General features: G+C 50.1%; 1 protein-coding gene across 1 annotated transcript; it reads left to right on the top strand.

Moving 5' to 3' along the window:
- Positions 1-207: 207 nt before the first annotated feature.
- Positions 208-13,109, top strand: Cdc37 (cell division cycle 37). Its single transcript, XM_028763935.1, has 8 exons — positions 208-400; positions 7,887-8,165; positions 8,582-8,690; positions 8,785-8,900; positions 8,977-9,099; positions 10,309-10,491; positions 10,602-10,673; positions 12,577-13,109. Exons 1-8 carry the CDS (start codon positions 299-301, stop codon positions 12,730-12,732), a joined length of 1,140 nt encoding a protein of 379 aa, XP_028619768.1. The 5' UTR covers positions 208-298; the 3' UTR covers positions 12,733-13,109.

The following is a 13,109-nucleotide window of genomic DNA, read 5'->3' as shown; positions in this document are numbered from 1 at the left end:
CGACTAACCTTTTGTCTCTAAAGGATGTTCAGTCTGGTTTCGGCGGGAATTTCCAGAAGGCCGTACCACGTACTCCTGGCCCTTTAAAGATGACCTCCGGTTGCCAATGCCGCTGACTCCCGTTGCTAAGGACATAACGTCACGCGCCGACGCTGGGGTGGGGTCGTCGTGCGCGGCGCCTTGGGCGGAAGCGGAAGGGGCGGGGCTCACCGAGCGGACTCTCTAGCCCTTGTGGGTCCCTGTTCAGCGCCCGGCCGTGTGGAGACCCGGGGAGCCAGTCCGGGCCTCCGAGGCGAAGATGGTGGACTACAGCGTTTGGGATCACATCGAGGTGTCGGACGATGAGGACGAGACGCACCCCAACATAGACACGGCCAGCCTCTTCCGCTGGCGGCACCAGGTGGGGCTGTGCGCTCTCATCCCCTTCCCCCCACTCCCGGGACCCCCCGCTCTAGAGTTCTGACCTCTTACCCAGGCCACCTGGCGTGGGGGCGGGGGAGACCTCAGTTATTGACATCTGGAACCTCCTGTTCCACAATCTAGACTCCTATCTTTTTTCTCTTCCTTCTTTCTTTCTTTCCTTCTTTATTTCTTCCTTCCTTCCTTCCTTTTTTTTTTTTTTTGAAACAAAATTTCACTGTGTAGTCTTGCCTGGCCTGGAACTTGCTATGTGGAACAGACTGGTTTCTAACTCACAGAGATCCTCCTGCCACTGCCTTCCCAGTGCTGGGATTAAAGACATGTGCCACCATGCTGGGCTGGACTTTTTAATTCCATCCCAGGACTCCTGGATTCCTCACCCTGATTCTCCGGAGTTTCTCTGTGTGTTAAGGATCTCTTCTGTTTGGACGTTTACATATTGTATGTGTTCTTGTGTGCACGTGGCACAGCGTGCATATGAGGATCACAGGATAACTTGCAGAAGCTGGGCCTCTCTTCTCACCATACTGGAACTGGGTATCGAACTCAGGTCACCCCACGTTGCCACAAGCGCCTTTATGATCTGAGCCATTTTTATCAGCTCTTAATACTTAAGTCAGAGTCTAGACTCCTCCAACTCCACCCCAAGCTGACCCTTATGTGTAGGGTCCCCATCATCCTGTGTGGAACCTTTTGTTCTTCCTCAGAATTCTTCCTCAGAGTCTGGCCCCCAGGTTCTGCTAGGTGATCTCACAGCCCAGCCATGCACCCACTTCTGACTGCATATCTCCCATCTGCCTTTCCTCACACTCTAGAGTCAGGACCCACAAAACTTTTGATTGTGGCATCTACTTCCCAGGATTTTAGGCACGAAGTTCCATTAAGGCTCAGGGACCCCCAACTTCCAAACTAAATGAGGGCTGTGTCCTACCCTTAATTTCCTTTCATTTTAGCTTGCAGCTGGGATTCCCCAGTCCAGGATCCCTTTCCCTGGGTTATAGACCAGAGCCCCACTAGGGACTTCAGTTCCACTTGGGACATGAGTTAGAACCCCTGTTCTCTGTATTTGACCTCCAGCTCCATTCTTGCCCATCATCCAATTCCAGTGGCTTTCCTTATTTTCACCTCTTGTAGACTCTTGTTTCCTGTTACTCCAGGAAACCCCACCCACTCAACTTCCGGTCGGAACCTCTGCTCCTTCAAATAAAATTAAGAGACCCCCATCCTGCCCACCTTGGCTCTTGTATAAACTGTAGTCATCATTGAAAACTCACCAAACCAGGAGTCAGATGGTGATGACACACACTTTCAGTCCTAGTTCTCAGGAGGCAGAGGCAGGCAGGCCTGTGAGTTCAAAGCCACCCTGGTCTACCAAGACAGCTATCTTGGGGTACACAGAGAAACGCTGTCTGGAGGGATGGGGCTGGGGGTCAGGCTAGGACAAATAAAGAGAGAGATGGGGAAATGAAGGGGGAAAGAAAAAGAAGAAAGGAAGAAGAAAAGACAGCTCACCAAACCCATCCCGTCCTACCTGCCCTTTCCCATCCAACTTCATTGGCCTCTCTCCAGGGTTTGGATCATCTCGTTTAACTCTGGACCTTCTGGATCTTATTCCAACATCCCCTTACTTTCTGAGCATGGTGACATACCTTTAAACTCAGATTTTGGGAGGTGGAGGTAGGAGAATTTGGAATTCAGAGTCAATCCTTGCTATAGGGCAAATTCTAGGCTAGCCTGGGCTACATGAGACTGTCTCAAAAACCAAATGGGCTGGAGTCCAGTTGTATGCATGTCTTTGGGCTCCATCTCTAGCAATACTTAAAAGCTAGCCATGGTGGGGCAGGCCTGTAGTCCCAGCACTGGAGAGATGGAAGCGGGAGGGTCACAAGTTCAAAGTCATCAGCCACACAGTGAGCGTGAGGCTGGCACGGGCTACAGAGGATCCTGTCAACCACCAAGCAGATAAAGCCCCGTACATTTTTCAGTCTGTCCAGAACACATGCCCTAGATTGAGACCTTAGAACTCCAAGTGTGAGCAAGCCGAGCTCTTCCACCTCTCTTCTGCCAGCATTGCCTGCAGGCCAGTAGTGTACTACCAAGACCTAAGGCTGGCCTGGACATGTTCTTCAGTGGAAGGGTGCTTCTCTAGCATGCAGGAGGTCCTGGATTCCATCTCTAGTGAAGCAGTAAAGAGACAGTGGCCTTACCTGCTCCCCAAATTAAAGCATCTATACCCACATACCGTGTGTCTTACACTCTTTGTTTAAGTTATATCGTATTCGATTGTGTGTGTTCATTCTTATGTATGTGTAAATGTGCCGTGGTACCCTTGTGGCAATCAGGATAACTTGCTGGAATCCATTTTCTCTTCCCATGTGGGTTCTGGGGATCAAACTCAGGTCATCAGGCTTGGTAACAGGCCGTTACCCACTGAGCCCTCTCATTGGTCCTGCGCTTGCTATACTCTCAAGCTGAGAGGAGGTACTTTGCAGTTAGGAATTTTGCATTCCACCTTTCTGAGGAAAGCTTCTCTTTTCATTACTCCTCGAAAATCCTTCCCCATCCTCCCCAAATCCAGCATTCGGCTCCCAGTCCCACCTACACACCTATTCCTTCCAGTTTCCTGGGAAGCCCACTTGCCGGGCAGCAGTGCAGCCCAGTGCCTCACATGGTGTTTTATTAGGAAGCATTGAAAAGCCACACATAGCTGGAGAGCCATTCTCGGGGACACCTATTTCTGTTTTAAGAAGAGTTTTGTTTTCCTACTGGGTGGAAAGCAGTTGTGGCCTGCTGGGTGGGAGGGAGGCCTCCCGTCTATAGACACTGCTCGCTGGCTTGCCATGGCTGTAATACCGAGGAGGGTAGTGGGGCCATCTGCCCTAGCACATGTGGGAGGACAGGCAGGCTCTGCTGTACATTCTAACTTTACCATGTTCTGTGTCCATCTGAGACGGGGCTGGAGTCATAAGTTCTGAGTACAGAGGCTTGACAGCTCACATTTCTGGTCTGTGACCCTGGTGTGCTCTGACTTGGAGGGCTCTGTCTGGCTGCTCTGTGCTTCAGATCTTCCTGAGAATGGGAGGATGACCCTATACAGTTGTTGTAAGTTTCTCAGTATTTAACAACTGATTCCCTTGGGATAATAGTTACTGTCATCACTGCTTAGGTGACTTGTGGTTTCAAAACACATTTGAAGCCAGATGTCACAGTGCCTGGCTTCATCTCAGCACTTGGGAGAGAGAGGCAGAAGAATCAGGAACTCAGAGCTATCCTTTGCCACATAGCAAGTGGAAGCCAACCTGGGCTACATAAGTACCGTGTAAAAATAAACAGCAAGAGCCGGGCGGTGGTGGCGGCGCACGCCTTTAATCCCAGCACTTGGGAGGCAGAGGTAGGCGGATTTCTGAGTTCGAGGCCAGCCTGGTCTACTGAGTGAGTTCCAGGACAGCCAGGGCTACACAGAGAAACCCTGTCTCGAAAAACCTAAAAATAAACAAACAAACAGCAAGGGCCCAGCAAGGTAGCTTAGTGGGTGAAGGCACTGGTCACCAAGCCTGATGACCTGAGTTTGATTTTGGGTAGTCACGTGGTAGAAAGAGAGACGTGATAACTGCAGGGTGTCCTCTGACCTCCACATCCACACTATGGCACATGTCTGTTTCTGCCACCATGCACATAATCAATTAAAATTTGAAATTAGCCAAGCAGTAGTGACATATATCTTTGATCCCAGCACTGGGGAGCTGTGGTGGATCTCTGTGAGTTCGAGGCCAGCCTGATCTAGAGAATGAATTCTCGAATATCTAGGACTTCACAGAGAAACACTGTTTCAAAACAACAAAAATAAATAATTAAATTTTTTAAAAAATCTGGCTTGCCTGGTGGTGCAGGCTTGTGTTCCCAGCTCCTACGGATGTTGAAGCAGATCACAAATTCAAGGCCAGCCTTAGCAATGTAAGGAAAAGCCAGGTCAAACTATGAAATACAAAAGGGCTGAGTGCAGTGTGTGTGGCTTAGTAGCAGACCACATGTGTGCGGCACTGGATTCAGTCCCTGGTAGATCCCAGCCAGGAAAAAAATAGATGTAGAGGTTCAGGAAAGGGGTGAGTGAGTTCCCAGCGCCATCTCCTAGGCTCTCTGGCCAGACATGTGCAATGTGGGGTTTTGTCTGCCTCCTTCCAATGTGCTCTATGGTGTCAGAATTCTGAGAATTCTCTGTCCCTTCTGTAAGAGACACCCATGCCATCCGGTCACTTGTGTAGGCCTGACCAGCCAGGTGGCTGCTGTCATGAACACCACAGTCCCTGTTTTTAGCTTCAGCCTCCCTGGCAGCTACTCAGAGGACACTAGGGAGAATGGTAGCAATCCTCCAGAAGCCAGCCTGCTGCTCTCTGGGGCCAGTGAGGTGCTGACCTTACAGTCCCTTAGAAAAGCAGGCCGGGGCTGCAGTATCTGAGGACTTGTCATGTGTGCACATGAGTGAGTTCACATAGAGGACACAGGAGACAGGTGTCCTCCCCAGCTTTGTTCTTTCCCTTGAGCAGGGTCTCTCACTGTTCCTGGAGCCAACAGGTCTCAATCATCCTCCTGTCTCTGCTTCAGACAGTACTGTGGTCACAGACAGCAGTCTGTTTTTGAGTGCTGGTCTCTAAACGCAGGTCTTGTGTTTGCACAGAGAACTCTTCTCTGTCCTCCCTGGGAGCCGTGTCGCTAGAGCAGTTTCGCTGCAGTCACTGCCTGTGCAGTCTCGACCCTCCTGTGCTCCTCACTGTCATGCTCGAGTTTTTCTTTTCATTAATTGTGTTTGTGTGACAGATGTGCACCCAGAATGCATGTGTGGAGGATGGCTCGAAGAGTCACTTCTCTCCTTCCACCATGTAGTTCCCAGGGATCGAACCCAGGTCATCAGTCTTGGCTGCTCATTCCTGCTGAACCCTCTTGCCCTGATGCTTTGATTTTCCTCCCAGTGTGCAAGCACTCATGCACGTTGGTTGACTTTTCACTCTTGGTACACTGTTCAATAAATTACACCAGAGGCAGATGCAGTTGCACACCTGAAATCTCCATACTGGGAAGGCTAAGGGGGATCGTCTGCACCTAGGAGCGTAAGGCCAGCCTGGGCCACATGCAAGAGCCCATCTTGAATAAATGAATGGACGAATGACATCATGACACAGAATGTCATGACATGCGCTACCCAGTGCTTAGTAATGTTGTGCTTGCCTGGTAGTGTAGACCTGTCATCCTGGCTCTCCGTGAGGTGAGAGGATTGTAAGAACAAGGACTCCTGACTACAGAGTGTGTTCTGACCTAGCCTGGGCAACTTTGGGGGATTGTCTTTTTTTTTTTTCTTAAGATTTTATTTATTTTATGTATATGAGTACACTGTAGCTGTCTTTAGACACAACAGAAGAGGGCATCGGATCCCATTACAGATGATTGTGAACCACCGTGTAGTTGCTGGGAATTGAACTGAGGAAGAAGAGTCAGTACTCTTAACCACTGAGCCATTTCTCCAGCCCAAGGGATTGTCTCAGAGTGAGAAACTGGCCATAGTGGTGCTTGCCTGTCACTGGAACCCTAGGGAGAAAGAGCCAACAAGGGCTTCACCAACATCAGCTACATGGTAGCTACTACATAGCAAGACTATTTTTTTTAAAGATTTATTTATTTATTTTATTTATTAATATACTGTAGCTGTCTTCAGACACACCAGAAGAGGGTATCCAGTCTCATTACGGATGGTTGTGAGCCACCATGTGGTTGCTGGGATTTGAACTCATGACCTCTGGAAGAGCAGTCAGTGCTCTTAACCGCTGAGCCATCTCTCCAGCCCCCATAGCAAGACTATTTAAAACAACAACAACAAACTGGGCTGGCTAAAGGGCTCGGCAGGTAAAGAGACCTACTCCCAAGCCTAAACATCTAAGTTTGATCCCTGGAACTGGGCAGTGTCCTCTGATCTCCACATACCTTTGCTGTGATGTATGTATGTGAACACATATATATATATACATACATACATACATGCATACATACATACATGTTAAAAGCATTAACAAAATGATGGCTGGGGGTGTAGTACTTGACCCTAAGTTCAGCCTCTAGTTGCAAAATAAATACACACACTCACACACGTATAGCAACTTTGCGATGCAAGGTTTTTTTTTCCTGCCAGGCTTGATGGCACACATGTCTTTGATCTCTGCAGGAGGCAAAGGCAGTTGGATCTCTGAGCCTAATCTACACAGCAAGTTCTAGGACAGCCAGAGCTACACAGAGAAATCCTGTTTCAAAAACCTAGATAGATGGATAGATAGATAGATAAATGGTTTTCTGTAGCTCAAATGCTTTGGTGAATTTGATATATTTGTGTGTGTGTGTATGTGACTGTGTGTCACAGTGCACATGTGGAGGTCAGAGGACAACTTGGGTGAGTTGCTTCTCTTCCCACTCAGATCACCAGGCTTGGCAGCCAGTATCTTTACTTTCTGAACCATCTCACTGGCCCTAAAATTTATTTTATTTCATTTACTTATTTATTTTTTTGCTGTGGGGTCTCACTGTGTAGACAAGGATGATCTCTACTCAGAGACCCTTCTGCCTTCATCTTCCCGTCATTGGGTTAAAGCCATTCGCTACCATGGCACAGATTTTGCTGAGTTGCTTAGGCTGGCCTGGTACGAACTCAGTCTTCCTGCCTCAGCTTCCCTGAGTGCTTGGTTACAGGGTGCTCCACTTGGGATTTTCTTTGGTTTTGTTTGTGGTGCTGGTGCTTGTGACATCCAGGGTGTTCCAAGATGGTAAGCAGGGGCCTCCAAGATGGCCTGATGACCTGAGTTCAATCCTGAGTGCACACACGGTGGAACTGTTGCCCACTGTCTTCTGACCTTCACCTGTTGCTACGTTTTTGTTGTTTGTTCATTTCCAAAATTAAAATGAGCAAGGCATTTGTTGTTTTCCTCACGGAATCAGTCCCTGTTGCCCTATCTTGCTCCTGCACTTGAGAAGCAGGAAGATCAGGAGTTCGAAACCTACTCTTTAAAAAACCATAAAAATGTGGCAGCAGGGAACCAGCAAGTAGCACATGGCTGTGTGCACTGTATAAGGACCTGGGGTGTATCCTTGACCCGGGTGTGTCTAGTCCCCTGTAGTAGCAGGGTAGAAATTGGAAGGCCATGGTTTGGACTTTGGTACAAGTATCTCCTGGTTGAATCCTGTACAGAGATTGAAGCCCCAGGGCCATTGCTGGGCCAGGTTGAAGGGACAGAGTTGTTCTTCCCCCTCCCCCGACCCAGTTTGTCTGTGCATTCCTTTTCCTAGAATTCACATTGTAAACCAGGTTGGCCTCGAACTCAGGGATCCACCAAGTGCCTCCCAAGTGCTGGGACTAAAGGTGAGCACCCCCATGCTCAGCTCCTAAAGTTCTTTCTAAGTGACTGGCTGCTGGCTGTCCCTGCCTGCAGGCCCGGGTGGAACGCATGGAGCAGTTTCAGAAGGAGAAAGAGGAGCTGGACCGGGGCTGCCGGGAATGCAAGCGCAAGGTAGCTGAGTGCCAGCGCAAGCTGAAGGAGCTGGAAGTGGCTGAGGGCGGTGGCCAGGTGGAGCTCGATCGGCTTCGAGCTGAGGCACAGCAGCTGCGCAAGGAGGAGCGAAGCTGGGAGCAGAAGCTGGAGGACATGCGCAAAAAGGAGAAGAACATGCCCTGGAATGTGGACACGCTCAGCAAAGATGGGTTTAGCAAGGTGGGACACCGGCAAGAGCACTGTGGAGTTTGGTCAGACTGGCTGGGGGTAGTTCAGTGGCGGCGGCTAGGTATGTCTGTGAAGACCCCAGGTCCACCCCTGTCTCCCCATCCCAGGAAACTAGAAAAAGAATTCTGACAGTGAGAGCCAAGCAAAGCCACAGGGTGGGGTGCGAGGATAGGGGAGGGACAGACAGACAGACAGTTTGAGCTTGGGATGGTCTAGTGGAGGCCAATGAAGCCCATCCGTACCCTCTGATCTGCCCGAAGGCCCGCGGCCATGCCTCCGCCACCTTGATGCACTTAGCGACGCCACCGCCTCCGATGTGGACAGGATGGGCGCGGCGGCCACGGCCCCCAAACCCCAGGCGCACCCCTGCCTTGCCCCAGCCCACTTGCCCTCTCACCCTGTCACAGAGCATGGTCAATACCAAGCCTGAGAAGGCAGAGGAAGACTCAGAGGAGGCAAGGGAGCAGAAACACAAGACCTTCGTTGAAAAATATGAGAAACAGATCAAACATTTCGGTAAGTTCCTGCACAAAGCCTCCAGTTAGGAGTCAGGGCCAGGGAAAGGCTTCTGATGGCCTCTGCAACATCTTCCCAATATCCTTCCCTGCAGGCATGCTCCACCGATGGGATGACAGCCAGAAATACCTGTCAGACAATGTCCACCTGGTGTGTGAGGAAACAGCCAACTACCTGGTTATCTGGTGCATTGACCTGGAAGTAGAGGAGGTAAGTACAGCCTTGCCCAGCTGCAGAGACTCCAGACACTGCTGCCTGCTGACACTCTACCTCTTTGTCGTGGCAGAAGTGTGCACTGATGGAGCAGGTGGCTCACCAGACCATGGTGATGCAGTTTATTCTGGAGCTGGCCAAGAGTCTGAAGGTTGACCCCCGTGCCTGCTTCCGGCAGTTTTTCACCAAGATCAAGGTAATGAGCTCCTGTACCAGCAGGGAGCCCACAGTGTGCATGCTCCTGTACCAGCGGGAAGCCCATGGTGTGCATGCTCCTATACCAGCAGGAAGCCCACACACAGTATACATGCTGACTAGGGACCTGTGGTCAGATCTCTATCAGAAGGGCTCAAGGTGGTCCAGGGATGACTGTAGCCGAATGTGGCCATATTCATTTCTTTTCTTTTTTTAATTATTATTTATTTATTATTATTTATATGAGTACATTGCAGCTGTCTTCAGAAAGACACCAATCAGACCCCATTACAGATGGTTGTGAGCCACCATGTGGTTGCTGGGAATTGAACTCAGGACCTCTGGAAGAGCAGTCAGTACTCTTAACCTCTGAGCCATCTCTCCAGCCAATTCATTTCTAATCTATGAAAATTTGTATGTATGTGTGTGTGTGTGTATGTGTGTGTGTGTGTGTGTATGTATGTATGATGTGTACGTCTGTAGGGCGTATATATATGAGCATGTCTGTATCATATATATGTATGTGTGTATGTATGTATAATGTATATGTGGACCCATATGATCAGGAGTCAACTTTGTGTAGTTGATTTCTCTACCTTTATGTGGGTTCCTGTGGTCAAACAAGCTGTTAGGTTTACATGGCAAAGCACTTTGACTCACTGGACTACCTTGCTGACCCTATAAGATTTCTATGTATTTGCTTGAAATATTTACTTAAATAATGTATATATTATAATATACACATTACACAAATATCACATAATTCAATATTTAATTTTTTGCTGCTGTGTGTGCCTGAGTGAGTTTCTGTGCACCATGTGCACACAAGTGTCTTCAGAGGCTAGAAGAGGGTGTTGGATCCCTGGAGCTGGAGTTACTTGTGTTTGCAAACTGTTGTGTGAATAATGGCTGCTCTGAGAGACTGGGGATCCCGAGAGCAGGGCAGGGCAGGACAGTCCAGAGCTGTGATATCTGTAAGACCTGCTGGAGGACACCTGAAGATGTGGTCCCAAGCTAGTGTTCCTGAGCGGAGCCAGGAGGTGCTCGTTAGCAGGTGGGCCCACAAGCTAGTAGGATGGATGCTGAATACAAGAGATGAAGGCCAAGACTTGTGGTGCCCATGGTGGAGTTCAGGAAAAGCTTCAGGGGCCTCACCCCCTAACATCTGGATATCAGCTGTGCAGTGAACAGCACCCACCCTCTTCCACAGACCGCCGACCACCAGTACATGGAGGGCTTCAAGTATGAACTGGAGGCCTTTAAAGAGCGTGTGCGGGGCCGCGCCAAGCTGCGAATAGAGAAGGCCATGAAGGAATATGAGGAGGAGGAGCGCAAGAAGAGGCTAGGCCCTGGTGGCCTGGACCCCGTGGAGGTCTATGAATCCCTGCCTGAGGTGTGACTCCCCAAGGGCCCAAGAGGGAGGAGGGTGATGTATGCACTTTGCCACCCCCTGCCCCCACCCAACCCAAGCCCAGACCCCTCACCCGGGCCCTCTGTACCCAGGAGCTGCAGAAGTGCTTTGACGTGAAGGATGTACAGATGCTGCAAGATGCCATCAGCAAGATGGATCCCACTGTGAGTCCCCAATCATCCCTGTCATCTCCTGAGGCTAAGAGCAGGGTTATAAATCCAAGGCCAGCCAGGCAGTGGTGGCACTCACCTTTAATCCCAGCACTTGGGAGGCAGAGGCAAGCGGATTTCTGAGTTTGAGGCCAGCCTGGTCTACAGAGTGAGTTCCAGGACAACCAGGGCTACACAGAGAAACCCTGTCCCGAAAAAATAAAAACAAAACAAAAGTCCAAAGCCAGGCTTAGTCAATCAAGATGAGCCAGAGCAATTCAGTGAGACCCTGTCTGAGGATGACAAGGACAGGGTGTCTGTCCCACAGTGGCAGCTCTGCTCTGTGTGGGACTGAGCTTCTCTAAGAAGGGCGGCCCAGCACTCCAACCAGCAGCACTGTTTGCTGAGTGCTGGCTGCTCACACCTCAGTCAGTAGTGAAGACTGAGCTTTTCACTTTTCTTTCCTTTATTCTTCCTTTGTGCGGACTGGAAATATAACCCAGCGCTTCATGCATACCTAGCTGCTGAGCCACGCCCCCACTCCTCACTGGGGGATTCTAGGCTGGGCTTTTATCACTACCATGCATCCAACTCAGGTTTGAATTTTAACAAACTTGATTTGTTTCCAATTCTGTCAACTGGCTTCTAATTTAGCCATAGCACTAGTGATTCTGCAATCTCCCATGGGAATACATATCTAGGGGGGAGTTTGCAAGCCCAGTGGAAGGCTTACCACTTACCTTTATGTATCAAATGTAATTAATTGAAATGCTGTCCCTATACTTCTTTTTTTGCATTGCTTATGATTGATTTTCTGCTACAAACTCAGATTCACTATCACCAGACACCATATGGCAAAATCAGAAGTATTTACTCCGTAGCCTAAGAAAGGTTTGCTGGCTAAGACTAGGACTGCAGCGGAGTTGCTGAGCCCCGGTCTGTGTGCAGGGGCCCCTGTGTTTCATCTGCAGCACTGTCTAAGACCAGTAGGGGTGGCACACACCTACAAGGATCAGGAATGAGTTCAAGGTCATCCTCTACTAACATAATGAGGCCTGGCACACATTCGGGCCAGTCACTCAGACCCAAAAAAGAAGGGCTGTAGAGATGGATGAGTTAAGAGCACTGCTGCTCCTCAACCCAGGGTCAGTTCCAGGGCCCACATGGTAGCTTGCCATTGTCTGTAACTCCAATTTCAGAAGATCTGACACCCTCATGTGCATGCGCGCGCGCGCGCGCACACACACACACACACACACACACACACACACACACACGGGGTAGGGGGCAGAACACTAGTATACTTTAAAAAAAAAATGTTTGTATTTGTTGCCCCTCCCCCCTCTTTATTTCTGACTATGTAGACCAGGCTAGCTTCGGACTCACAGATAAACCTGCCTCTGTTCCCTGAGTGCTCGGGCTACCTCTATTGTTACTTTGGTGCTGGAATGAAGTCTCTGTTCTTCATGATTTGGGGGAAATTTTTCTTAACTGCTAAGCCATAGCTGTCACCACCCCCTTTGTGTGTGTGTGTTTCTGGGGACAAGTCTCATGTACTTCAAGCTGACCTCAGAGTCAAAGAGGGAAAGAGAGGGAGAGGTTATGCTGTGTAACTGGATGACCTTGAACTCCTGACCCTCTTACCTCCACTTCTTAAGTGGTGGGCTCACAAGTGTGTACCACCACATCTGGTTGTGGTGCTGGAATGGATGACTCTCGGAATACTAGGCGAGTGCTCCACCTGCTGGTCACATGCCAGCTTCTGCAGTTCTTTAAACAGTTTGGGGAGAGTGGGTGCTGAGGGGACTTGAAGGAGGTGCAGGGGACAGTGGGGCACCGTGGTGCTGGCACAGCCTCACTGCTGACAGTGGGCACTGTGGTGCTGGCACAGCCTCATTGCTGCCGTCTCTCTCCACAGGATGCCAAGTATCACATGCAGCGCTGCATCGACTCTGGCCTCTGGGTCCCCAACTCCAAGTCTGGTGAGGCCAAGGAGGGGGAGGAGGCGGGCCCTGGGGACCCATTGCTGGAAGCCGTCCCCAAAGCGGGCAACGAGAAAGACATCAGTGCGTGACCCTTCTCCAGAAAAGGAATCCTAGCCACCATGTCCCTAGCTCCCGACTTCACTTCTGCTGCTCCTCACATCCTGGCCCATGGCCTGCCCCATGTCCCCTCTACTCCGGCCTGTCCCCAGCACTCATCAGATTCTCTGCTTCGGGTTGAGGGGCTCTGCTGTCTGCAGCCCCCCCACCCCCATCAGCGTTATGCCAAAGTCCTGGGGGTCTGGGGAGGGGCAGCAGTTGCCAGGTTGGTCCACCAGGTTGGGAATACAAATGTCCCCATCTGGGCAAGGTCTATCCCTATGGGTCTATGGTCACTGTTTTTCTTCTGTCTAGCTTTCTGTCCTGCAACTGGCAACAATGTCCAATAAACAGTTCCAGGTGCTGGAGG

Source organism: Grammomys surdaster, unplaced genomic scaffold, assembly GCF_004785775.1.
Source record: "Grammomys surdaster isolate TR1022 unplaced genomic scaffold, NIH_TR_1.0 140, whole genome shotgun sequence".
NCBI classification, from domain to species: Eukaryota; Metazoa; Chordata; class Mammalia; order Rodentia; family Muridae; genus Grammomys; species Grammomys surdaster.
Note: the sequence above shows the minus strand (reverse complement) of the source record. Positions and strands in the feature narration are given on the sequence as shown.